The following is a 27321-nucleotide window of genomic DNA, read 5'->3' on the forward strand; positions in this document are numbered from 1 at the left end:
AGACATCGTAGGGCAGTAGTTCTCAAATTTTTTGGTCTCATGACTTTTTTGGTCTTTCATTTTTTATTAATAAAAAACATGTGGCCAGGCATGGTGGCTCACACCTGTAATGCCAGCACTTTGGGAGGCCGAAGTGGGCAGATCACGAAGTCAGGAGTTCAAGACCAGCCTGGCCAACTGGTGAAACCCCATCTCTACTAAAAATAGAAAAATTAGCCAGGCATGGTGGCACGCACTTGTAATCCCAGCTACTCAGGAGGCTGAGGCAGGAGAATCACTTGAACTTGGGAGGCGGAGGTTGCAGTGAGCTGAGATGGGGCCACTGCACTCCAGCTTGGGCGACAGGACAGAGTGAGATTCCGTCTCAAAAAAAAAAAAAATGTTTTGGTGTCCAAAATGATGTTGTGAAATATATCAGACCAATTAATATATCTTAGTTCATACACTCATCATTTTTTGTGGTGAAAACCCATTTAATTAAATTTTAGTCTTTTAGCAGTTTCCAAGTGTACATTATCATTAACTGTAGTCACCATGCTGTACAGATCTACAGAATGTATTCATTCTAAATAAACTTTGTACCCTTTAACCAACATCTATCCATCTCCCCTCAGTCCTCTCCCCTCCACCTACTAAGCACCTAGCAACCACTCTTCTACTCTGCTTCCATGAGTTTGACATTTTAGATTTCCACATATAAGTGAGATCAAATAATATTTGTCTTTCTGTGCCTGGCTTGTTTCCTTTAGCATAATGTCATCCAGGTTTATTCATGTTGTCACAAAATTTCCTTCTGAGAGGCTGAATAGTATCCAATTATATATAGATAAACTACAGCTTCTTTATCCATTCATCACATAGACGAACACTTGGGTTGATTCCAAATCCCAGCTATTGTGAATAATGCTGCAATGAACACAGAAGTACAGATATCTCTTCAGTGTACTGATTGCATTTCCTTTGGGTATATAACCAAAAGTGGGATTGCTAGATTATATGGTAGTTTTTAGTTTTTTGAGTAACATCCGTACTGTTTTCCATAATGCTGTACTACTTTACGTTCCCACCAACAGTACGCAAGGGTTCCCGTTTCTCTACATCTTCCTCCACACATTTTGTCTTTTTAGTAGTAGCCATTCTAACAGTTGTGAGGTAATATCTCATACCAGTTTTAATTTGTATTTCCCTGGTGATTTATGTTGAGCATTTTTTCATATATCTGTTGGCCGTTTGTGTGTGTGTGTGTGTATTTTAAAGAAATACCTATTCAGGTCCTTTGCCCATTTTTAAATCTTATTTTCTCTCTGTTGAGTTGAGTTCCTTTTATATTTTAGATACTAACCCCTTATCAAGATTTATGGTTCACAAATAATTTTTCCCATGCTGTTGGTTGTCTCTTCAGTCTGTTGTCTCTTGTGCTATGCAGAAAGCTTTTTAGTTTGATGCAGTCCCATTTGTCTATACATGTTGAGTATCCTTTATCTGAAATGCTTGTGACTAGAAGTATTTAAGATTTCAGATTTTTGAACATTTGCATTATACTTACCAGTTGAGCATCCCTAATCTGAAAATCTGAAATCTGAAATGCACCAATGAGCGTTTCCTTCATCTGTCATGCTGGCAATAACAATGTTTTGGATATTTGGATTTGGGATGCTCAACCTACATTTTGATTTTGGGTTTTTGTTTTTGAGACAAGGTCTCACTCTGTTGCCCAGGCTGGAGTGCAGTTGTATGATCATGGCTCACTGCAGCCTCTAACTCCTGGGCTCAAGTGATCTTCCCACCCCAGCTTCCCAAGTAGCTGGGACTTCAGGTGTGTGCCACCATGCCCAGCTAACTATTTTGTGTAGGGATGGGGTCTCCCTCTGTTTACCCCAGGCTGGTCTTAAACTCCTGGGTTCAAACAGTCCTCCTGCCTCAATCTCCCAAAGTGCTGGGACTACAGGGGTGAACCACCATGACTGGCCTGTATTTTGATTTTGTTTCTTGTGCTTTTGGAGTTATATCCAAAAAATTTGCCCAGACCAGTGTCAGAAAGGCTTTTTTCTATTTTTTTTCCAGTAATTTTATAGTTTCCAGTCTTATGTTTAATTTTTTGATCAATTGTGACCTGAGTTTTGTACTTGGTGTAAGATACAAAGGTCCAGTTTCATTCTTCTGCGTGTGAATATCCAGTTTTCCCGACACCATTTATCGAAGAGGCTGTCCTTCCCCCTTGTGTGTTCTTTTGTCAAAGATTAACTGTAAATACATGCATTTATTTCTGGTCTTTCCAGTCTGTTCCATTGGTCTTTGTCTGCTTTTATGCCAGGATCATACTCTTTTGATTACTATAGCTTTGTAGTATATTTTGAAATCAGGTAGTGTGATCCCTCCAGCTTTGTTCCTTTTGCTTATGATTGCTTTGGCTATCTGGGGTTTTTGTGGTTCAACATGAGTTTTTTTGTTTGTTTGTTTTTATAGAAAGCTTATTCAGAGGGATAATAGAGAACCATATGAGTTTTAGGATTGCTTTTTCTACTTCTGTAAAATATGCCACTGGAATTTTGGGGATTAGGGATTCTCAGTGCAGTGTAGGTATTGCATCACATCTATAGATCGTTTTGGGTAGTATGGACATTTTAACAATACTAGTTCTTCCAGCCCAAGAACATTTATTTTCCATATTTATGTCCATTTATTTGTGTCCCCAGCAGTTTTTCATTAATGTTCTATAACTTTCAGTGTATAGATCTTTCACCTCCTTAAATTTATTCATATTTTATTTTTTTGTTGCTACTGTAAATGGGATTGTTTTCTTGATTTCTTTTTTAGATAGATTATTGTGTCAGTACTTCATTACACTCTTAAAAATTGAAGACACCAAAGAGCTGTTGTTTATAATATTTTCTGTAATAGATATTAAAACTGGGAAATTTTTAAATCATTTAAATAACAAACCTACATGTTAGCGTAATTAACTTTTTTGACGAAAAATAACTTTTCTAAAACAATGTGTGAGTGACAAGAGTGACATTGTTTTATACTATTGCAAATCTTTTTTATGTCTGGTTTTTGTTTTTTGGGTTTTTTTTTTTTTCTTTTTTTCCCTTGAAACAGGGTTTTACTGTGTCACCCAGGCTGGAGTACAGCAGCACAATCACAACTCACTGCAGCCTCAGCCTTTCCTGGACTCAAGCGATCCTCCTGCCTTAACCTCCCAAGAAGCTGGGACTACAGTCCCGTGCCACCACACCTGGCTATTTTTAAAATTTTTTGTAGAGATGGGGTCTTACTATGTTCTGCAGGCTGGTCTCAAACTCCTGGGCTCAGTCCTCCACCACACCTGGCCAGTATTTCTGGTTTAATGGTAGATAGCTGGATTCTCATGTTTGCTTGGGCATTCAGTCTGTTGCAATATGTTTTGGCTCAGGATATATAAAGGAAGTCCAGCCTCACAGAGATAGTTAGAAAAGGGAGCAATATTTTGACAGCCTTCTCAAATAATTGTGGATATTGTTTTATCTGATAGCATACCAGAACTCAGAAAGAGAAAGTTTGTTAAGTGTTATGTGCAATATAGAATCTAAATCCTATCAATCAATGTTTCATATTCTCTTACATTGAAATTCATTGGTTTGTCTTATACTTTTGTGATCATGGTATCTGCCCTGCCAGGTAAGTATGTCTTATACTTTTGAATGAATCTTTTATTAGCCATACATGTTTTGTAACATGCATCAGTCATTTGGAAAATATTGGTTCATTGAGTTATGTAAATCTTCCACAGGTGGACACAATTCATTATATAATATTTTTAAAAATCATGTTTATTATCAACAGCAGAAAATTGTTTTTATTGGAAACTGTCAATTTATCTTGAAAATACGAATTTTATCAGTGACAACAAGTTAATGTCAGTTGTTTTCCTTGAAGTGACAGGTTCATTTTTGAGAAAATGTGAGCCAAATACCAAACTCAGAATATCCATAGTTTATCAGTCCTTTCAAGTAAAATGTTGTTCCATTAAAAAATGGCTATGTTAATATACTTTCTTTCTCCTGGGCACAGTTTGTCTAAATCTAAGTAGTAAGTATTATCTGGTGTTTCCAAGTTTAATACCCATAAATCTTTATTTTAAGAATGTGAAACATCAACCACCAACAAAACATATGGTTGGGTACATCCAGGATGGATATGTAATATAAACACTACTGAGTTTGTCAGGGAAATTCTTGGAATATTAAAGACTTCATATTTGGGTCTTTTTTTAATGGCTAGTTCAGCTTCTCAATAGATTGTACTTTGATAAGCAGCAGAATTCACAGTTTTTTTTCTCACAGAATGTTAAAAAAGACATACATCAAAGGGTTGAGATTTATTAAAATAGATCATTTTTACTGCTTTATCATATTTTTTGTCTTTTTTTTTTTTTTGAGATGGAATCTCGCTCTGTCACCCAGGCTGGAGTGCCATGGCACAATCCCAGTTCACTGCAACCTCTGCCTCCCAGGTTCAAGCAATTCTCCTGCCAGCCTGGGAGTAGCTGGGACTACAGGTGCACACCACCGTGCCCAGCTAATTTTTTAATTTTTAGTAGAGAGACAGGGTTTCACCATGTTGGCCAGGCTGGTCTTGAACTCCTGACCTCAAGTGATCCGCCTGCCTCGGCCTCCCGAAGTGCTGGGATTACTGGTGTGAGCCACCACGCCTGGCTTATCAAGGACATTTTAAAGTAACACTGGCTATTTGAAAAAATGCTAATGTATGGTTCTAAGAAATATGACTGCTAGCACATTTTGGTGCCATTGCCTTCTTTCTGAAGTACAGGCAGTTTTCTTCATTATAACTTTTGCAACATCCACACAAATGTCAACACAGTGATTAAAAGCAAATAATGTTCTCCTTTTATTATGAAATAGTTGAAAATGTCTTAGAGATCCATAGGGGTCGTGCAAACCACATTTTGAGAACTAATACCCTAGGGTATCAGAACAGTAAAATTGAGAAGTGCCACTAATAGTATTTAATTCAAAATAAACTATGCAACTTTATATGCCTCTTCATCAAATAATGCATGGTGTGGGAAAATGAAGTTGTAGATTGTGGTCTTTCAGATATTCCATATGTATTTACTTAGTAGTCTAATTGTAGCACCTTTAATGCTTGTCAATTTCTTTAACCTCATTTGTCTTCAAGTCTTTGTACAATTTTCAGAATTATTTTTTCTGTGTGTTTGTTTTGTTGTGTTTATTTGATCTAAGAATGAAAACTGAGTACATAGTTTTTAATAACTTAAATCATTTTAGGCAGGCATTCCAGACCCTCCAAACATGTCAGCAGAATTAATCCAATTGAAAGCCAAGGAGCGACATTTTTTGGAGCAATTGTTAGATGGGAAAAAGTTGGAAAATTATAAAATTCCAGTACCAATCAATGCTGAACTCAGAAAATATCAGCAGGTAAGTTTTATACTTATCTTGTAAATAGGAATAGTGAGTTTTCCTTTCAAATGAACCTTGAAGCCTTGTGGCTTTTTTTTGTTTTTTGAGACAGGTTCTTGCTCTGTTGCCCAGGCTGGGGTGCAGTGGCAGAATCATGGTTCACTGCAGCCTCAAACTCCTGGACTCAGGCCATCTTCCCACCTCAGCCTCCTGAGTAGCTGGGACTATACATGTGCACCACTATGGCCAGCTATTTTTTTTTTTTTTTTGGTAGGGGCAGGGTTCTCATTTTGTTGCCCAGGCTGGTCTTCAACTCCTGGCTTCAAGTGATCCTCCCACCTCAGCCCCCCAAAGTGCTGGGATTAGAGATGTGAGTCACCATACCTGGCCTTAAAACATTTTGTAAAATTGATTTAGTAAAATCTTGTGTTTAGTGTCTTACACCCATTTATTTCACTTTTGCGTATAGATTTTTGTTTTGTGCAAACATGTTTATAAGAAAATGTTTTTATAAGAAAAAATTTATGATGTATTCACATTTATGATTTTTCTAACAGGATGGTGTGAACTGGTTGGCATTTCTTAATAAGTATAAACTTCATGGAATTCTGTGTGATGACATGGGTTTAGGAAAAACTTTACAGTCCATCTGCATTCTAGCAGGAGATCATTGTCATAGGTAATTTAAGATGTTATTTTAAAATAAGGTTTCCAGATTTGGAGAAATGTAAACAAGCTGGTTAATTTATTGTGTTTTGCTATTATAAAGGGCCCAGGAATATGCAAGATCAAAATTAGCAGAATGTATGCCACTTCCTTCCTTAGTGGTTTGTCCGCCAACATTAACAGGCCATTGGGTGGATGAAGTAGGTAAATTTTGCTCCAGAGAATACCTCAATCCGTTGCACTACACTGGACCTCCCACTGAAAGAATAAGGTAAGAGGTGTACGACAGTAACAAAATATTTCAGCTTTTGTCGTAATTAAAATGAGGAACAATAACATTTATTAAAAGTGAATTTTAATTAGCTCTTTTGGTTGTGTGACATAGAAACTTCACTTATGAAAAGTGAGTGTACTTTGGGAAGATATAATCAGTGAGGCTTATCAAAATTGAGGACTTTTAACCATTGTACAGTAAGTTGAGCTTTCCTGGAGCTGCTGAACTATCAGGAACCAAAGCCGCTTTGTATGCCCCTTTTGGGAGTCTGTGACCATAGCATCTTTTTGGTGCTTCTGTTTTATTGTCATTTTCTTTTTTTTTTTTTGAGGCGGAGTCTCGCTCTGTCGCCCGGACTGGAGTGCAGTGGCCAGATCTCAGCTCACTGCAAGCTCCGCCTCCTGGGTTTACGCCATTCTCTTGCCTCAGCCTCCCGAGTAGCTGGGACTACAGGCACCCGCCACCTCGCCCGGCTCGTTTTTGTATTTTTAGTAGAGACGGGGTTTCACCATGTTAGCCAGGATGGTCTCGATCTCCTGACCTCGTGATCCGCCCGTCTCGGCCTCCCAAAGTGCTGGGATTACAGGCTTGAGCCACCGCGCCCGGCCGAGTCCTCCTCTCTTAAATAAAAAAGAGTTCCCCTTTGCCTTGTTCCCTTTCCTTCCCTCTCCCCAGAAGTACTTTTGGTCCGCTATGGCTGCTTTAGCTGCTGCTGCAGTCATGACCGCACTAAATTTTAGAGTTCTTTCAGCTTTACCCCTTCCCTATTAACTAATACATCTCTTATGTTCCTAACTGTAAATTTTTTCAAGTGGAAGCTCATTGATTTCAGTTCATTTTTTAAGGTTGGATAGTCATAGTTGCTGATTAGTCCATAGATTTGCTGTATTCCTGTGTTAATAATAGCAAATATTATTATTAAATAATGTTATTAAAATGTTTTAGTTTTTATCTTGAGCACTTACTGGTCAGGCACTATTCTAAGCAGTTTTTTGTTGTTGTTTTTAAATGTAAAATTGTGTATTATGTATAGAAGGAGCAGGATTGAAAAAAAACTAAAATTGTGTATTATGTATTCTCACAGTCACTTTGTGAGGTAGGAATACTGTTGTTCCAATTTGCAAATAAGGAGTCTAAGGCATTGGGCCTGGGTCCAAGGTCACTTAACTAATTAAGTGGAGAGAGTGAGGATTTGAATACAGGCAGCTCAAAAACTTGCACTCTTGAGCAGTTTACTGTAGTGCTTCTTTGATAGAATTCATTCATTTGTAAGTGATAGAAATTCAATTCAAACTAGCTTAAGCAAACAGAAAATTCATTAATTCACTAACTTGAGAATTTCAGGGGTAGATTGTTGCTTCAGGCCCATCTAGATTACTCTCATTGACTCTTCCTCCCCTTACATAACTTATTGTTACTATTGGGCTTCAGTCCACAGTTGGTAGATAAGATGACAATGGGCAGTCTCTGGCCCATATTCTCTTAGTTTGGCAATTGTAGTAAACAGATCTTCCCTCTCTCTCATGAATATTATCAGTACTGGAGATGACTGACTGGCCTTGTTTGGGTCATGCTCCCAAAACAACCTTTGTGGTTAGGGGATTAAATATTGTGAATAGCTTAACCTGGTTAAAATGCTTCATTTCCTTGGTGATTATGGGGGCACATGATTGGTAGTTCCCCCACATCACCTAGAACAACCTGGAGTGATAAAGGAATAGTGCCCCTAAGGAAGAGATGTTGGCAAGTAAAGTTGAAATGTCCACCATATTTTCAGTCTGATGTTCATCTCTTTTCTAATCAGACTGAGTAGGGCAACACAGCCAAGTCATTAGAAGAGTAGCCCTTCAGGGTCGTGTATGTAGAGTAAGCAGAAGGGAATGCTGGGCTTAGTGGGCAGATTGAAAGCACTTTATACAATTGTAGCTATTAAGAACTTTTCAGAGTCTCTGTTTTCTAATTTTATTCATTTCTAAATAAAGGTTACAGCACCAAGTAAAAAGGCACAATCTAATAGTGGCTTCATATGATGTTGTGAGGAATGACATAGATTTCTTTAGGTAAGAATTAAATTTTTTTTTTTAGAAAAATTAATATCAAATTTGAAGACTCAATATTTTCCCACTTTAAAGATTCTTCATATAGTTCCGGACATACAGCAAAAGTTGTAAAATTTTCTATTTATTTTCCCTTAGAAATATTAAATTTAACTACTGCATTCTTGATGAAGGCCATGTCATCAAAAATGGAAAAACAAAGTTGTCAAAAGCAGTAAAACAACTGACTGCTAATTATAGGATTATTCTTTCTGGAACACCAATCCAGGTAATTATTTACTATTCTTTTTTTTTTTTTTTTTTTGCCAGGTGGAGGGTAGGCTTGGTATTTGGCAGTGAATTAAAGAAGTTTTTTTTATTGTTATAGGAATGATAATTTTCCAGTATATAATTATTGCTTGTTTAATGGTTCATTGGTAAACAAACCAGGTTTTCAAAGTCATTTTTAAAATGTAATTTTAGACTATGTAAATAGAAATCTTGTGTCAAAAGTATGAAAGACATAAAAATCAGACTCTACTCCACACTGGCCATTCTCCTTCTGTAGTAGTACACTGCAATCTGATTTAGCATTGAAAAGCTAGAGCTGAGTCAGAGTGAATCATTATATAGCAGAAGTGTGAACACCTGATGTCAGGAGGAAGTTGAAGGCAAGCGATTGTAGAAGTTTATTTTGGAAAAGGAAGGATAGGTATGTAGATATCTTTAGATACTTTTGAGAAATTCTCTTGTCCTCCAGAAGAATTGGTTACAAATGTTCATATCTAGCTTGGGTAGTAAACTTTGGTGGGAAGACCTTCAGTCATTCTCAGTAGAGAAGTAAACACCATGTGACCTGTAAGATTCCTTCCAACTTTAGAAATTGATGGTTCTTTATGTACTTACCCTCTTGTGCTCTCTTTCTCTCTCTTTTTCTTTTTTTCTCTTTCTCCCTTCCTTTCTTTCTCCCTTTCTTTCTTCCTTCCTTCTTTCCTTCCTTCCTTCCCTTCCTTTTCTTTCTTCCTTCCTTCCTTTCTTTCTCTTTTTCCCCCTTTCTTTCTTCCTTTCTTTCCTTCCTCTTTCTTTCCTTTTCTTTCTCTTTCTCTCTTTCTCTTTCTGTCTCTCTCTTTCTCCCTCTTTCTTTCTTTCTTTCTCTTTCTCTCTCTCCCCCCCCACCGCGTCCCTCCCTCTCTCTCCCTCTCCCCCTTCCCTCTCCCTCCTGGACTCAAGCAATCCTCCCATCTCAGCCTCCCAAGTACCTGGGGCCACAGGTGCATGCCCCCATGCCCAGCTAAATTTTTTTGGTATTTTTTGTAGTTGTAAGGAAATAATCCCAATACGAAAGATAATTGGTGTTCCTCCTGTTTACAGAACAACGTTTTGGAGCTGTGGTCATTATTCGATTTCCTCATGCCAGGATTTTTGGGTACTGAACGCCAGTTTGCTGCTCGATATGGTAAACCTATATTAGCAAGTAGGGATGCTCGAAGCTCCAGTCGAGAGCAAGAAGCAGGTATGAAAGAGATGTAATTATAACCCTGTGTAAGTGAATATAATTTATTCTTAACTTTTTTTGAAGCCGTTTTTCTCTTAACTATTAACAGGTGTTCTTGCTATGGATGCGCTGCACCGCCAAGTACTGCCATTTCTTTTGAGAAGAATGAAAGAAGATGTTTTGCAGGATCTTCCACCTAAAATTATTCAAGACTATTATTGTACTCTTAGTCCTCTCCAGGTTAGGAATCTCGTGTTTATCATTGTTAGTGGTATGTTTATTAGCAGATCGTTTTGTATGAGCCACAAAACTATTGAGTAAAGGGGCTTAGGCTTTGGCTTTATCAGATGCAGATAAAGCCTGAATGATGTGGATATAAGTTTGAGTGTATACATTTTGAATATAGCATGAAAACAAAATTCAGTATCATAGTTGCTTTTAAAAATTTTTTTTTAAGAGACAGAGTCTTACTCTGTCACCCAGGCTGGAGTACAGTAGCTCAGTCGTGGCTCACTGCAGCCTCAGCCTCTGGGTTCAAGTGATTTTCCTGCCTCAGCCTCTTAAGTAGCTGGGACTTGCAGGCACATACTACCATGCCCGGCTAATTTTCTAATTTTTGTAGAGACTGGGTCTTGCTGTGTTGCTCAGGCTGGTCTCAAACTCCCAGGGTCAGGGTCAAGTGGTCCTCCCACCTTGGCCTTCCAAAGTGCTGGGATTACAGGTGTGAGCCACCGTCCCAGCCTATAGTTGCTTTCTTATGTGTCTAGTTAATTGAAAAGATTGCAAGGTATTAAATTGGTAAGGAAACAAGCCAATGTTTATAAAGGCCAAAAATCTGCCTCTGAATGTTGTCAGGCTGTCCTCACAACATTATAGGTATTACTAATCCCCAGTTTTGCAAATAAAGTGACATTCAGAAAAGTTACCTACCTCGGCTACAGTCAGAGCTAATACACAGTTGTACAGTGCTAATGGCATGAGTGATTTCTCAGAAACACATCATTAGGTGATTTTGTCATTGTGCAAACATCCTAGAGTGTACTTACACACACCTAGATGGTATAGCCAGTTGTTCCGAGGCTACAAACCTGTGCAGCATGTTACTGTACTGAGTACAGGCAGTTGCAACACAATTGTATTTGTATATCTAAGCATAGAAAAGGTATGGTAAAAACACAATATTGTATCTTATGGGATGACCATTTTATATGTAGTCCATTGTTGACCTCAGTGTCCTTGTGTAGTGCATGACTATATATCAGAGCTGAGTTTTAAACCTCGGTCAGTGGGACCTCACTCATTCCCTTTGAAGTATTATTTCATTACCTAAAAATGTTCAAAATAAATTTTGCCTTCTGCACAGTTCTGATTTTGTACATAAAGACCATTATTAAAGGAATTTATTGTGAGCCTTTCCTTGTACTTTTCTAAGGAGCTACATGGAAACTGTTCCTTGTCTTAGTCAGACGTGGCCTGGGGGGTCAGAATTTTCTCTTTGAAAATTTTTTTATGTTTTAGGTTTGTATGTGTCAATCTAGCTTACTATTAGGATTTGATGCACTATGGTCAAATGAATAAGAGATATACATACCCAGAAACGTACTTTTTCCCCCTCCATTGTATAGATGGTTAACCTGTTAGCAGGTATTCATCTGTTCAACTTGGGCAGGATAAGAAGTTGAGAGTTCTTTGATTCTTCTATACTATCTGCCTCATCTCTCAGGTTCCCCTTCCTTCATTTGCAAAAATTAATGTGTCTTGAAAGGAATATTTTTGAAGTAATGAAATGAAGACTTCTTAAAGTAGGTACAGTAAAGATGTCACGTGAAAAAAATCTGTGGTGATTTACTGGTTGTGGTGCTATAACATAGGCATAAAACACATGTAAGTAATCAATCTAGAGAAAGCGAGCTCCAAAGAGAATGGCATTTTGTCTTTGTTTAGCATTCACAGATTTTGTATTCTCTGATTTCTGTCCTTTAGCTCTCTAGATTATCTTTTCTTTCACATTATTTTAGCTTGTACAAGGTAGGAACCCAGACCCCAGCGTAGTGCTTTAAAACTTGACATATGTTCCCCTTTTAGGCTAGCAGTAACATTCTTGTAAAATCTGATGTCCTGAAACATACATACAGGGTCTTGATCGTGTAACTTCATTTAAGGAAGATTTTTCTCATTTACTGCTAAGGGTTCAGATTTTCTTTTATTGGTAATGTATTTATTTTCCTGAACAGTAGAAAAATTGAGTCTTGGACCATTTGACTTGTATTTTTCATATTTTAGCAGCCCAACTTAATGTGTTCATACTTGTTTTCTAAATGTAGTTTAAAGGAATTTACCAAGATGGAGTGGATAACCTGTAATTCCTGTAGTGAATTAGAGATATCACAATTTGTTTTCATTAATGAGGGCTGATTTAAATTACTACTGTTATTGGCCTTTGCTAGTTATGTGTTTTAAACAATTGAAAATAAATAAACTTCTCCCACGGGGGCCATTTTACAGGTTCAGCTCTATGAAGATTTTGCTAAGTCTCGTGCCAAGTGTGATGTTGATGAAACAGTTTCTTCAGCTGCACTTTCTGAAGAAACTGAAAAACCAAAGCTGAAAGCTACAGGCCATGTATTCCAGGTATAGATTACATTCTACTTTTTTTTTTTTTGAGATGGAGTTTCACTCTGTTGTGTAGGCTAGAGTGCAGAGGCATGATCTTGGCTCACTGCAACCTCTGCCTCCTGGGTTCAAGCTATTATGCCTCAACCTCCAGACTAGCTGGGAGTAGAAGTGTGCGCCACCATGCCTGGCTAATTTTTGTATTTCTAATAGAGATGGAGTTTCACTATGTTGACCAGGTTGATATCAAACTCCTGACCTCAAGTGATCCACCTGTCTTGGCCTCCTAAAGTGGTGGGATTACAGGCATGAGCTACCGCGCCTGGCCCATTCCACTTTTTAAATGTTGAAGAATGAATTTTAATGAGGCACTTTTTATATGGAAAAATAAAATACGGATCTATGTATTTTTGTTTCAATATTATGTATACTTGAAAATAAGTTAAAATACCTATTTAATACTATCTTTATATTAGTAAGCACTTTATATTAAAATTAAATGTATAAAATGAAATATGTTTGTATATTACCTGAAAAGAAGGGCTTTAGAATAGAGAATCTTTTGCTTTTTTATTCAGAAAATATTAGAACACCTACTACATGGCAGTAATTTTTCAAAGCTCTGGGGTTACTTAAAACAGCGAATAAAACAGACTCCTTCCCTGGTAGAGATGAAAAATACTTAGGTATATATTATGTGTAAGACAAAACCGATAATGTGGTTATAGTGTATCAGAGTCCAGGGTAGGTTGTGGTTTCTTAATTGAGGGGCTAGGGACTGCCTCACTGAGAAGGTGACATTTGAGCAAAGATCTGAAGGAGGATTGAGGCATGCAGGTGTATGGGGGGTAAGTGAAGCATGCAGGTGTATGTGGGGGAAGTGATTCCAGGCAGAGGATACAAAAAGTACAGAAGTCTCAAGTCAGATCATGCCTCATATATTTGAGAGAATAGCAAAAAGAGGTGGCAAGTGTCACTTTAGCTTTCCCTCTTGAATAGTCCACCACAGAAAACCTCCTGCCAATAGATTAAGTACTGTAGTATTTTTAAAGATAGAAGACGGAAAAGGTAGTTGTGAAGACCTAGTTTTTTCTTTTGTTTTTTTTTTAAGAGAAGGAGTCATGTTTTGTTGCCCAGGCTGGAGTGGTGGGATCATAGCTTACTGCAACCTCAAACTCCAGGGCTCAAGCGATCCTCAGCCTCAGCTTCCTGAGTAGGTAGGACTACAGGTGCACACCACCACACCTGGCTAATTAAAAAAAATTTTTTTGGTGATAAGGTCTTGCCATGTTGCCCAAGCTGGTCTTGAACTTTTGACCTCAAGTGATTCTCCCTCCTCAGCCTCCTGAGTAGCTGGGATTATAGGTGCAAACCAGTGCAACTGGCCTCTCCCACAATTTTTAATCCTAGTGCTCAGCACTGTCTTGAGCCTTGCCAGTGGAACTTACTAATAAAACAACTCTGTGCCAAGGCTGAGACCCAAATCTTAGGCCAAGTAAGAGGCAGAAGAGAAAGTATGGCTGAATCAGAGAAGAGACCATATAAGGTTCTGTTTCACAAATACAACCACTTGAGACAGTCACCTAGCTCCCCTTCCCTGCTCTCCTCTCATCTGCTGAATCAGAATTTCAGGTTTATAAGGTTCTCAAGAATTTTTTTTTTTTTAAAGACCAGGTCTCGCTCTGTCACCCAAGCTGGAGTGCAATGGCATGATCTTGGCTCACTGCAACCTCCACCTCCAGGGTTCAAGCAATTTTCCTGCCTCCCAAGTAGCTGGGATTACAGGCACATGCCACCATGCCCGGCTAATTTTTGTATTTTTAGTAGAGACAAGGTTTCACCATGTTGCCCAGCTGGTCTCGAACTGCCGACCTCAGGATCCACCCACCTCAGCCTCCTAAAGTGCAGGGTGGGTTATAGGGGCGAGGTACCGTGCCTGGCCAGAAATTTTTATACTCATTGAAGTTTGAGCAGCTTTTGTGTCCAAAATGATGCCTGGTTCCAGAAGCATCTGTCTGCATTACTGGGTACTTTGGGAAAGGGTTTTAAAGAAAACAACTAAAACGCTCAATTTGCCATGCGAAGCTCATTGTCTGGTAGGGGAGACAGACAAACAGTACAATTTATATGCATTGTAAATGTCTGCATATAAACTGCACAAGAATCTCAAATGAGACATTTGAACTGGTTCTTGAAGAATGAGTAGAAGTTTGCCAGGCAAGAAGAGGAAGAAAGGCATTCTGTACAGCACAGGAAATAGCATAAGGAAAGATACAGAGGTAAAAAAATATTTGTGATATGCGAAATTGACTCATACGTACTTTTTCTTCCTCTTAAAGGCATTACAGTATTTACGTAAACTGTGCAACCATCCAGCATTAGTCTTAACTCCTCAACATCCAGAATTCAAGACCACTACCGAAAAACTGGCAGTTCAGAATTCTTCTCTACATGATATTCAACATGCCCCTAAGCTCTCGGCTTTGAAACAAGTATGTATGTCTTTTAAGTGCTAAATGTGTGTTGCACCCCAGGAATATAAATTCTTGGTAAATTTGCTTTTCTTAAAGATTACTACTGTGTTTACCATTTATTTTTAAATTTGCTTAAATTTTTGATACAGCTTTTTATAAAAATGTGGTTAAAATATATACAGCACAAAATATGCCATTTAAACCATTTTAAGTGTGTAAATCTGAGGCATTATATTTACAATGTTATATAACCATTACCATTATCTTATTTCTAAAATATTTCCACCACCCAAACAGAAACTCTATATTCATCAAGCAATAATTCTTCATTCTCCCTTCCTCTAGCCCCTGGTGATCTCTATTTTCTCTATGAATTTGCCTGTTGTAAATATTTCATTTAAGTGGACTCAAAATATTTGTCATTTGCGGTTTGTTCATTAGTCAGTTTTGTGGATATACCACATTTCATTCATCCATTTATATGTCAGTGGACACTTGGGTTGTTTTCACCTTTTGGCTATTGTGAATAATGCTGCAGTGAACACTGGCTTACAAGTATCTATCTGAGTTACCCTTTTTAGTTCTTTTGGCTAGAGACTAAGGAGTGGAATAGGTAGGTCATATAGCATTTCTGTGTTTAACATTTTCAGGAACTGCCAAACTTTTTTTCACAATGACTACCATTTTACACTCCCACCAGCAATGTACCAGGGTTCCAGTTTCTTCATATCCTTGCCAACACTTGTTAATTTCTTTTAATTATAGTCATCCTACTAGGTATGAAGTGATAACTCCTTATGGATTTGATTTGCTATTCCCTAAAGACTAATGATGTTGAGCATCTTTTCATGTGCTTATTGGACATTTCCATATCTTCTTTAGAAAAATGTGTAGTCAAGTTCTTTACCCATTTTGGTTGGAGTATTTCACCTTGTTGAGTTTGAAAAGTTTTGTTTTGTTGTTGTTTTTTGTTTTTGAGATGGGGTCTCACTGTGTTGCCTAGGCTAGTCTTGAACTCCTGGCCTCAAACGATTCTCCCACCTGGGCCTGCCAAAGCCCTGGGACTATAGGCATGAGCTACCATACTCTGCCGAGAAGTTATTCATATTCTGGATATTAAACCCTTATCATCAGACTTATGATTTGCAGATATTTTCTCCCATTCTGTAGGTTATCTTTTTACTTTCTTGATAATGTCTTTTCTGGTTTCTGATGAGAAATCAGGTGTTAATCTTACTGAAGATCCCTTTTACATGATCATTTGCTTTTTTCTTGCTGCTTTCAAGATTCTCTTTGTCTTTCAACAGTTTATAATGTGTGTTGATGTGGATTTCTTTATTTTACTTGGAGCTGCATACTCTATCATTTTGCTGATGTCACTGTCTTGGTGTTGCTTTTAAAAATGAATTTTTTAAAATTCTAAGATTTCAAAAGATTAAGAGAAACAATTTCAAGCACCAAAATGTTAGCACTAATGCCATTTAGTTCTAACTACCCTTATAAATGAAGATTTTAGTGTAAAATCTAGACTTAGTAATTGTTTTAGCTTGCGGTCAGTAGTTATTCTGGCCTAAAGCTCATTGAGAACAACTAATGAGTGAAGGTTTTAGATTCCACGTAGGTTAGTGTGGAAAATGTTATCTAATAGTGTATCTGGCATATATATCCAAATACATATCCTTATATCACTAAACGTAAAATGGACTGTGGACTTTCACACCACAAAACTGAAGAATGATTGTTACCTTTAGATATAAGGAATGGTTTTCTTGTTTGACCAAACTGTGGTATAGGTCTTTATATAAAACGTTCATGGTTTTCCTAACATAGCTAGTGTATTAGGTAAAGCTGTAAGATATACTTAGTCAAGGAATCCTCTAATTAGATCTATTTTCAAATAAAAATTGAATTCCATCCATATTTGAATTATACATAGGCTCTTACAGGTTTTTTTTTTTCCCCCCAGCAGTTGCTGCTTAAATTGATCTCTTATTTTAGAGTATGCTTCTTGTCACTCTGACACATCTTGAATTAAGATGCTTAGAAAGTCTGCAACTTAAAGAGACCCAGATTTTTTCTGGCTGTCCTCATGGAAGACTTTTCTATTAGCCTTCTTTTCCAGTTTCTTGGTTCTTTTCAGCCAGAGTGAAGGTTCTGTCTCAGAAAGGATAAATTTCTTTTTTAAATCTAAGTACGTCTGTGCTGTGAAGTTAGAGAAGTCTTACTTGCTTTCTAAAAATCTGTTAATAGAAACATGTTTATCAGCAAGTAGTTCTGGGAGAAGTATCTAATATTCCTAAAGCTAGAATGAAAAATTCCAGGAGGCTGTAATGATGAACTAAAACTGTAGGTGAAATTTAACAGAGATAAGCAGAGTCAGTTTTAAAAGAAAACACTTAGGTGTATTTTGACTTTGTGAGTCTTAGCAAATATTTTATATGAGGCAAAGTTGAGTTTGATTTGATGGCAAATTCACTATAAGAACGGTGTGAATTAGTTGCCAGTAAATAAAACTAATAGGATCTTGGCTGGGATTAATGACTATATAATGGCCAAAATGAGGGCATCGTAGTTTCACTGTATTTCTTACTAGTCAGAACAAATATTGTTTTGTTGTTGTTGTTCTTTTTTGAGACAGTCTCGCTCTGTTGCCCAGGCTGGAATGCAGTGGAACGATCTCGGCTCACTACAAATTCCGCCTCCCAGGTTCGCGTCATTCTCCTGCCTCAGCCTCCTGAGTAGCTGGGACTATAGGTGCCTGCCACCACGCCCGGCTGATTTTTTTTTTTGTATTTTTAGTAGAGACAGAGTTTCACCATGTTAGCCAGGATGGTCTTGCTCTCCTGACTTCGTGATCCGCCCGCCTCGGCCTCCCAAAGTGCTGGGATTACAGGTGTGAGCTATCGCACCTAGCCCAAATTTTGAGTTTTATAGTTTTGACCAGTACAAGTGGAAGATTGAAATGGTAAAACATCTAGAAGCCATTTTATATGAGGAATGATTGAAAAAACTGGGGTAATTTAGCCTATGCTGAAGTTAGGGCAAAATAAAATTGAAATGCTTTCTAGGGAGTTGGCTGACCTCTCAAACACCCATTATTAGATGGCCTTGGTAAATGTTTGCTAGAGTCTAGTAATCAACTTTTCAAGGCCCTGAGCTAGATCAGTCTCTCAGAGCAGACTCAGGTTATAGATTAGTGAGAATACCAGAGCATCAATTCTGCTGCCAGACAGGAATACTCATGTCAAATGGTATGTCCACATATTCAGTAGGATAGCTGCATCTGGGAAAGATTACATTAGGAAGAATGTCTGGTAAGTATGGACTTGGAGAAGTCCTAGTTGGATATCCTTAATTTAATTTAATTTATCTTTAAGGTTTTGACATTGCTGCCTATGGAACTGAGTAATTGAGTGTGCATGACACAGACATTCTGATAAAATTTCACTCTGGAACTCTTATGGGATCTGTATAGGAAGTTGCACTTGTAACACTTTTTTTTCTAATCCTAGAGAGAGGGTCTTACTCTGTCACTCAGGCTGGAGTACAGTGGTGTGGTCATAACTCCAACCTCAAACTCTGGGCTCAAGCAATCCTTTCACCTCAGCCTCCCAAGTAACTAGGACTACAGGTGTGCACTACCACATCTGGCTAATTTTGTTTTGTTTTTTAGAGATGGGGTCTTCCTATGTTGCCCAGGCTGGTCTGGAACTCCTGGCCTCAAGCAGTCTTCCCATATTGGCATCCCACAGTGCTGGGATTATAGGCATGGGCCACTATGCCCAGCCAATATACATTATTTATACTGGGTACCACACAGCCATGTCTCTCCTGAGCCACCTTAGATAGGACTTTTTAAAAGAAACAGCTTGAATAGTAATTTGATCGCAGATTTAAGGGCAAGATGTAGGGATAATTACATCGATCAGACTTATTTATTTGGAGGAATGCCTCCCTTGTATACCATATGCTACTATATAATAAAAATCTCAAACTTTAAGGGCTGTGAGGTAGAAGAGTGAGAACATGTATTCTTCCTCAAGCATTGAATTGTGACAATAGATGTGAAATGTTGTCTACCAGGGAAGATTATTAGAGATTCAGTGCCCAAAGTTTTTATTGGTTGCTGGTCACATATACTCCCTTTGCCTAGCATGGATCAAAATTCCAGACCCTCAGAAGGCAGGTTTCAGCCTAAATCGTATTATTTGCACAATAGTTTAGGCACAGTAAACTATCATTACCAGTTAGGGACTGATGGGAAGACTCCCGAAATCCAAGTTCCAAACTTCAACCTTACAAAGAGGACTTTCTGAGGAAAACAGTGTCCTTTTCTGTACAACACCCTAAGTGTTTTACATTGAATTTGGAGTTTGCCTGGATGGCGTTTTGGTTATCTTTCCTATCAGAGCTTTTGTTTTTTTGAGTAGCTTCTGTTAGTAGAAAGGAGAAAGCATCCTGCATGAAGATCTTAGGTTGGCCCGGTGAAGTGGCTCATGCCTATAATCCCAGCACTTTGGGAGGCCAAGGCAGATCACCTAAGGTCAGGAGTTTGAAACCAACCTGGCCAACATAGCGAAACCCCATCTCTACTAAAATTACAAAAATTTGCTGGGCGTGATGGTGGGCATCTGTAATCCCAACTACTCTGGTGGCTGAAGTAGAATATCTTGAACCCAGGAGTTGGAGGTTGCAGTGAGCCAAGCCCACACCACTGCACTCCAGCCTGAGCAATACAGGGAGACTCCATCTCCAATAAAGAAAAAGATCTTAGATTTTGTTTTTGCAACCTCCACCTTCGGGGTTCCAGCAATTCTCCTGTCTCAGCCTCCCAAGTAGCTGGGACTACAGGTCTATGCCACTACACCTGGCTGTTTTATATTTTTAGTAGAGACAGGATTTCGCCATGTTGGCCCGGTTGGTCTCGAACTCTTGACCTCAAGTGATTTGCCTGCCTTGGCCTCCCAAAGTGCTGGGATTACAGGTGTATAAGCCACCACTGCTGGCCCAGCCAGCTCTTAGATTTTGAACAGAGTTCAGTAATACCTGAAATACTATGGTTGAAGAATAGTACTATTGGGTATACTGTTTGTCAAATTGATCTAAACATGATTCTCTTGGGTTTTATTCAATCATTTATTTATTGTACTTGCTGTGTGCAAGACACCGAACCACTTTAGAAATAAGTATAAATGATCTATAGCAAAGTGTGGTTTCTGCCATTAAAGATCTTGGTCTACAGATAGAGTAATAAGCTCTCTTGAAAATAATCCAAATCTAGCTAAATGCTTCTTTTCTATAATTTTTTCTGCCAAATGTGGCTACTCCATTGTTTTCTTCATACATTATTGAATAACCCTTTATGAACCAGTTTGCCTATGGCATCTTCTTTGTCATAACTTTCAATAAACATTTATTGAGGCTTTAGCCTCAAGGATTGAGGAAAAGGAAGGTAGTTTTGTTATTAGATAAACTTCTGGGCCGGGCGTGGTGGCTCATACCTATAATCCTTGCACTTTGGGAGGCCAAAGCAGGAGGGTCACTTGAGCTCAGGAGTTTAAGACCAGCCTGAGCAACATAGTGAGACCTTGAATCTATAAAAAAAAAAATTAAATGAAAACTTCTGAAGAGGTGATCAGGGAACTCTAAGCCTGAGCACCTCAAAAACTAGTTCAGTGTGCTGCAGGGTGACAGATTGCAGCCCAAAGTGCTAATCTGCTTTCCAGATTCCAGGTACATTTAACCTTTTCTTGCCACAGAGAGAAATGTCACAGTGAGATTGCTTATCTACTGTTATTGAACACTTATGTAGTTGTTGTTGTTGTTTTTTCTTCTTCTTCTTCCTAAGTTGCTGTTGGACTGCGGTTTGGGAAATGGCAGTACTTCCGAGAGTGGCACAGAGTCTGTTGTGGCCCAGCACAGGATCCTGATCTTCTGTCAGCTGAAAAGCATGCTTGATATAGTAGAGCATGATCTCCTCAAACCTCACTTGCCCTCTATCACTTACTTGAGATTAGATGGCAGCATACCTCCTGGTCAGAGGCATTCCATTGTTTCCCGGTACGTGACTTCTAAGACTCTTATTCGTAAATAAATATATTATTACTTACATAGAAGTTTGCCCTGTGAAATATTTTCATTGGCTAAGTATCTGCAAATGTCTTTTTTTAATTGTTTAATCCACCCCAAATAAACCCCTTTTTATATATAGAACTACAGAAATATAATCGAATAGATTATTTGTTTAGTATATGAAAAGGTATGACTATAATAGGAAAGCACTCTGAAGAGCATGAAAGAAATTTAAGGCATCAACCAACAGTAGGGATGACTACTTCCCCCTTCCTTACCTTTTTGGGAGGATTAGGGTGAGAGGAACCAAACAAGTGACTTAGATAAAATCTCCATCCTAATTCCTGTTTGTGCACTGAGAACAAGTTGGAATCTGGCCCAGCTAGGAAGCAGAACTGGTGAGTGCAGTGTTCACATGTGGTCTGCAGCCTCTACTTTTAAAAATCTCAGTGGTTGCTTTTTTAAAAATGCAGATTCCTAGGTTCTGCTTAGTCCCAAAGCTGCTGACTTCAAGAGCAGGCATTTTTAACAAGCATCCCAGCCGGGCGCGCTGACTCACACCTGTAATCCCAGCACTTTGGGAGGCTGAGGTGGGTGGATTACTTAAGGTCAGGAGTTCAAGACCAGCCTGGCCAACATGGTGAAATTCCTTCTCTACTAAAAATACAAAAATGAGCTGGGTGTGGTGGCACATGCTTGTAATCCCAGCTACTCTGGAGGCTGAGACAGGAGAATGTCTTGAACCTGGGATGCAAAGGTTGCAGTGAGCAGAGATCGGATTGGGCCACTGTACTTCATCTTGAGCAACAGAGCAAGACTGTCTCAAAAAACAAGCATCCCTAAGAGATCATTAGGCACAATAAAGTTAGAGACCCCAGGAAAGGACTTTGGAGGCCAACAGGCTCAGGTTTGACTCCTGACTCTGCTATTTAAGCAGTGTTCTCTTGGGCCTGTTTATCATTCACACAGCCTCAGTCTAAAATAGGGATATTGGTAATAATACCCTTATAGAGCTATGGTCACAATTAAAATAATGCATATAATGCATATAAAATACAAAGCCTATTGCTTGACTTGTAGTAAGTCATAGCTTGATAGCTGCATCTTTAATGTTAGTTTTTTCTTTTTCCTAGAAGTTACTAGATATCCTTTGTCAGTGTCTTCTAGGACTAGTATAAAAGTAGCAACCCTAACACTCTCACCTTCTGTCTTCCCTGAATGAAAGTCTAGCCTGTTCATACTTTTCTCTGTCCCCATACTTTAAAGGTTCGTAGTTGGGTTTATCTTAATTATAATTAACATTAATTATATTTTTGCAAGTTAGTCCTTAACTGATGTTACTAAATTCAATGCAGTTTGCCTTATTTTGTATTTATGAAATTCCTGACTAGCTTTAGAATGCTCTCTTTTGCTAAAAACGTTATCTATATTGGGAGGATATTTTTCTCAGATGATCACATAAGTATCCCTATTGTGGATTTTTAAAGCAGCATTTTCATTTGTGCTCTTTAATTTTTATTTTAACAGTTTCTGTTATAGGACTTAGGAATGGACTAATTTTGTTTTTGTTATCTATCTTTTAGGTTTAATAATGACCCATCTATAGACGTTCTGTTACTTACCACTCACGTTGGTGGCCTGGGACTTAATTTGACAGGCGCTGACACAGTAGTCTTTGTGGAGCATGACTGGAATCCTATGCGAGATCTACAAGCCATGGACCGGGCCCATCGCATTGGGCAGGTAAAAGTCAATTTTACCTCACAGATGTTAACCTGTGCATGAAAATATACTCCCCCAAAAAGATGGGAAACCTTGGTTTAGTTCTTGCTCTGGTGTTAACATACATGTGTTATGATCTTGGACAGATGACTTAACTTTTCTGTAGTATCACTTCCTCATGCATTAAATGAGTGCTAGCACTAAGAAAACCTGGATCACTGTTCATCCCTAATATTCTGTGATTGCTACACACATTTTGAGCTCATGTGGCCAGACAAAAATCCAACCCTGATTAGGTAGTAGAAAATAGTACAAGTCTAAAGACACTCTGACTTGTTGGAACCTCAAAGCTTAATATGTGTTACAGTTGTTTAACTGTTTTTCTTATCCAGAAACGTGTGGTTAACGTATACCGATTGATAACCAGAGGAACATTGGAAGAAAAAATAATGGGGTTGCAGAAATTCAAGATGAACATAGCGAATACCGTTATTAGCCAAGAGAATTCTAGTTTGCAGAGCATGGGGACTGATCAGCTTCTTGATCTGTTTACTCTTGATAAGGTAAAGAAACAATTTGTTGTATCTTTAATGAATCACAGGCTTCCTGCGACTGCTAAGTTGAAAGTATTAAAGGAGCAGCAAAATGCATTCACTTAGTATCCATGAGATCACCATTGGAGGGAATTTTTGGTTCCCAGATAAACTCTGCAGCATACTAGGGAATGTGTGAAGTTTTGATTTTTTTTTTTTTTTTTTCCCATTGATGTCTTCAATGTCTTGCCTCAGGTTTCTTTCCTTAGTTCTTTTCTGCTAAAGCACAGCTTATCACTGGAGTCAGTAAGACTAATGGATGAGAGTTCTTGGCCCTGCCTCCTGTTAACCTTAGGCAGATTATCTCTCTGAGCTTCTATACCTATTTTACTACATGGTTGTGAGGTAAGATAATATATGTAAAGGATATCTAGTGGAGATTCTCAATAAATAATAGCCATTATTATTGCAGATGATGGAACTAATACATCAGATGACAATCTATAATCAAAAGGATGCACCACTTGGAAATATTAGTGAGTCTAATATTGTAAAACCAATATAGTTGGATTTAAAGTCCTACATAGGTTCAGAAAATCCACTGCATACTAAGTATAAATTATGGTGTGAAATAGCCTTATATGATGAAATTAAAACTAGCTGTAATAACTTTATTAAGAAGTGTACTTTCAAATAAGAGAAAATCGTTCTGCCATATTATGTATATGTTAAACCACATTTGAAATATGTCTAGTTTGGGGTGCTACATTTTCAATGGTAACAAATTAGGTCCCCGGTGGCCAGAATGGAGGCAGGTGCTTCAATCATGTCATATTAAGTCAAGATAAAGTTGAAAGGATGAGACATGTTTAACATAGAAAAAAGAAGGCTCAAAGAAACATGCATAGCTGTCTTCAAATAGCTTTTATTCTGTTTGAGGGAATATTCTTATGGGTGACTTTCAGTGAGTAGAACTGGGCTCAGAGGGATGTTTTAGGGAAATGGCCTATTGCCATAAAAGGCACTATTTAGACAATTGGCAGAATTTGAAAACAGACTATATATTGGAACATTTTAATATCGGTGTTAGGTTTCCTTAATCTGATCTTTATATGGTTATGTAAGAGAATATTCTTGTTCTTAGGAATACATGCCGATTCCTCTCAAAGGATAAAAGGACATGATGTCTACAACTTTCTCTCAAATTGTTAAGGGAAAAAACTGATACCTAACTATATTTCTGACATCCATATATACATACACATATATAAATGGAGAGATTGATAAAGCAAATAAGTTCTTTGATATGTTCTTATAATTCTTCCATAATTTTGAAGTTCTTTCCAAATAAGAAACTGACAAATAAATATGTTTGGAGATCATGAATTTCCCCATCACTTAAAGTACTCAATTCTGTTGAATAATTGTAGTACTAGAAACAAGTGTGATTTTAAAGAAAAGTACAATTTGTGAAGTTAACCTCTCATTTTATTTTTTTTGCCAATTTTTCTTAAGGATGGCAAAGCAGAAAAAGCTGACACCTCTACTTCTGGGAAAGCAAGTATGAAATCAATTCTTGAAAACCTGAGTGATCTTTGGGATCAAGAACAGTATGATTCAGAGTACAGCCTGGAAAATTTTATGCATTCTCTCAAGTAACTATCAAATATTGTAAATGCAATTGCTGCTAGTTCAGTTACATTTCTGCTGATATTCAGCAAATTACTAAGTTTATGGTGAACTTTTAACTCAATGTGTAAATAGATCTGGAGAATATTCAGCATAATGCTGGCTCTTGTTTCACTGGGGGAAACAAGTTATTCTCAAATATTTGCACTGTATTAAATTTAAATGTTAATGTGAAATGGTTTAAATTTTACATGCTGAAAAGCTGCAGAGCAGAGGAACCAAACCAGGTTTATTTGTGCTACCAGGAGGTGTTCTTACTGGGAACAGGCCTCCTATCTTTAGTCACTTTGTACAGGATGATATCCATGAGTACTTTAGTGTTTGTGTATGTTTTTTCTTTTAAATAGAACTTGTTTTTATAATTGATTTAAAATAGGGCTTTTTTTCTATAAAAGCCTTAATGAGCCATAATTTTAAGAATATAAGAATAATGACTATGATATTGGTCAGTCTTAGAACATAAAAATGTCAGACAATGAATTTAATCGGGCCCTTGGTGGAAACATTTATATATTTAATGCAGATGCATAGTGTTTTTCAAATCTTTAACATCATTTTTTCAACTTTTAAGATATAATATCAACTATCCTAAATACAGGTAATGGTATATTTAAGGCTACCATAACATCCTATTTAGAGGGTGGTTTTTTTTAATTTATCTAATGGCTACAGTATAGCCAGATTCAAATAACATATGTACTCAATAGGTTTCAATCATATAAATAATATATTTTTTGTAACTATGAACATATACAGTTTTCCAGAAGTAGATTTTACACTGTTTAGAATTCCAACACCTATGGTGGAAAGACTGTTTGTTGTAGTAATGCATGGCTGAAGCATAAAAGGGAGAGATGAGATAATTTCTTTATATACACAAACATACATGAATATGCATATCTATATGCATGGATGTACCTATCCTGCACCCACAAAGGTGCCTGACATTGGCACTAAAATCATGTAGTTATACTGGGCAGCAATAATAATTGGACATGAGGCTGATTACTCAATGGTGAGGGTAGGTATATGTAGATAGATGTGCATGTATATGTTTGTATATATAATTTTATAAGTTTCACAAATAAATTAATACATGCCTGTGTGCATACATATGTATGGGATATATTTGTATATATATGTACAGATAATAAACATCCCCAAGGTTTGTGGCTGGCCATACACATAGGCATCAGTTTAACAACCATCAGACCTCAGCTGTACAATAACAGGTGTTTTGTTTAATTAAAATTATACTGTTCTGCAGCATTTAGACATTTGTCACATTTCATTAGCTTTGACAACCATACTGTAACATTAAACCTAGCATTCCACAAGAGAATAAATATAAGATTGAAACTGTAAAATATATGCAACTGTGTGTTATTTGTAGGAAATGGTCACTAGAAAGAGCAAAAGATTATTCGGGTGTACAAGTTTTTTTTCATTGTTTAGGATTTTAACTCAAAACTTTATGTAGAAGAACATTTCAGTATATTTGAGTTGAATTTTTTTTATTAACTATTTATTTGCTAGTTCCATAAACCAGCTCTTTAACATAACTCATGGTAATTGATATTTTCTAAGAATAAGTACAGAGCAATATATCATTAAAGGGCTATGAAGGGGCAAAAGAAATCACACCACAAAAATCAGTACTTTTTCCCAATTTGAAATGTCAGAGCTAGAAGTCAGATGTTTAGGCTGTTTAAACTTTCTAAGAGTTTAATCAAAAAGTGTGTATTTCTAGAAGGATGACTAGGAAAATGATGTGTGGTTGCTTCTGAATGGGAAACAGGAGTCAGGGCTGACAGGAGAACTTAGAATGGCTGTAACATTTTAAAAATAATCTTGAGTTGTGAAATAGTAAATCACACATTCCAACTTTTCCATAGAAAGGAAAACACGTAAACAGGTAAGAATTAAGTATTCTCAATTAAATGACCCAGTCATTGTAGTACATCTTAAAAATAATGAAGAGATGTGGAGAACTGAACTGAGTAATGAATGATATTAAAGAACTGTCAATTTTATGGATGTGATGATTTGGTAGTTGTTTTTTTCAATGTATGGGTGTGGGAAATAAAACAAGCCTGATTGATTGATAGAATGTTAACTATTTTAAACTGGGATTTGGGTTCATAGATATCCATTGTACTATTTCCCTTGGTTTTTGTGTGTTTATGATAGGAAATAGCAAACTTAAATATAGATTCAGAGATTATTAGTCTTATCATTTGGGTTTCTTGTAGGAAAATCTTAACATCTGGGGGCCTGGGTATAATTTTTGTTTCATATATACACTCATATATATGCTTATT

General features: G+C 37.4%; 1 protein-coding gene across 4 annotated transcripts in view; it reads left to right on the forward strand.

Annotated features, from left to right (window-relative positions):
- BTAF1 (B-TFIID TATA-box binding protein associated factor 1) overlaps nt 1–27037 on the forward strand; it is a 106004-nt gene extending 78967 nt beyond the window's left edge. For 3 of the 4 annotated variants that reach the window (XM_033224301.1, XM_033224323.1, XM_033224331.1), the window contains 13 exons: nt 5292–5444; nt 5984–6105; nt 6196–6363; nt 8349–8426; nt 8562–8691; nt 9774–9915; nt 10007–10137; nt 12403–12528; nt 14850–15002; nt 20833–21044; nt 22640–22799; nt 23171–23341; nt 24827–27037. In XM_033224301.1, the coding sequence (XP_033080192.1) occupies nt 5292–5444; nt 5984–6105; nt 6196–6363; nt 8349–8426; nt 8562–8691; nt 9774–9915; nt 10007–10137; nt 12403–12528; nt 14850–15002; nt 20833–21044; nt 22640–22799; nt 23171–23341; nt 24827–24970 (1890 nt within the window). In that variant the 3' untranslated portion in view covers nt 24971–27037. The remainder of the gene's footprint in view (nt 1–5291; nt 5445–5983; nt 6106–6195; nt 6364–8348; nt 8427–8561; nt 8692–9773; nt 9916–10006; nt 10138–12402; nt 12529–14849; nt 15003–20832; nt 21045–22639; nt 22800–23170; nt 23342–24826) is intronic. The other variant, XM_033224312.1, reaches the window with a different exon arrangement.
- The last annotated feature ends 284 nt before the right edge of the window (nt 27038–27321 follow it).

This window comes from Trachypithecus francoisi, unplaced genomic scaffold (genome assembly GCF_009764315.1).
Source record: "Trachypithecus francoisi isolate TF-2019V2 unplaced genomic scaffold, Tfra_2.0 Contig01436, whole genome shotgun sequence".
Classification (NCBI taxonomy): domain Eukaryota; kingdom Metazoa; phylum Chordata; class Mammalia; order Primates; family Cercopithecidae; genus Trachypithecus; species Trachypithecus francoisi.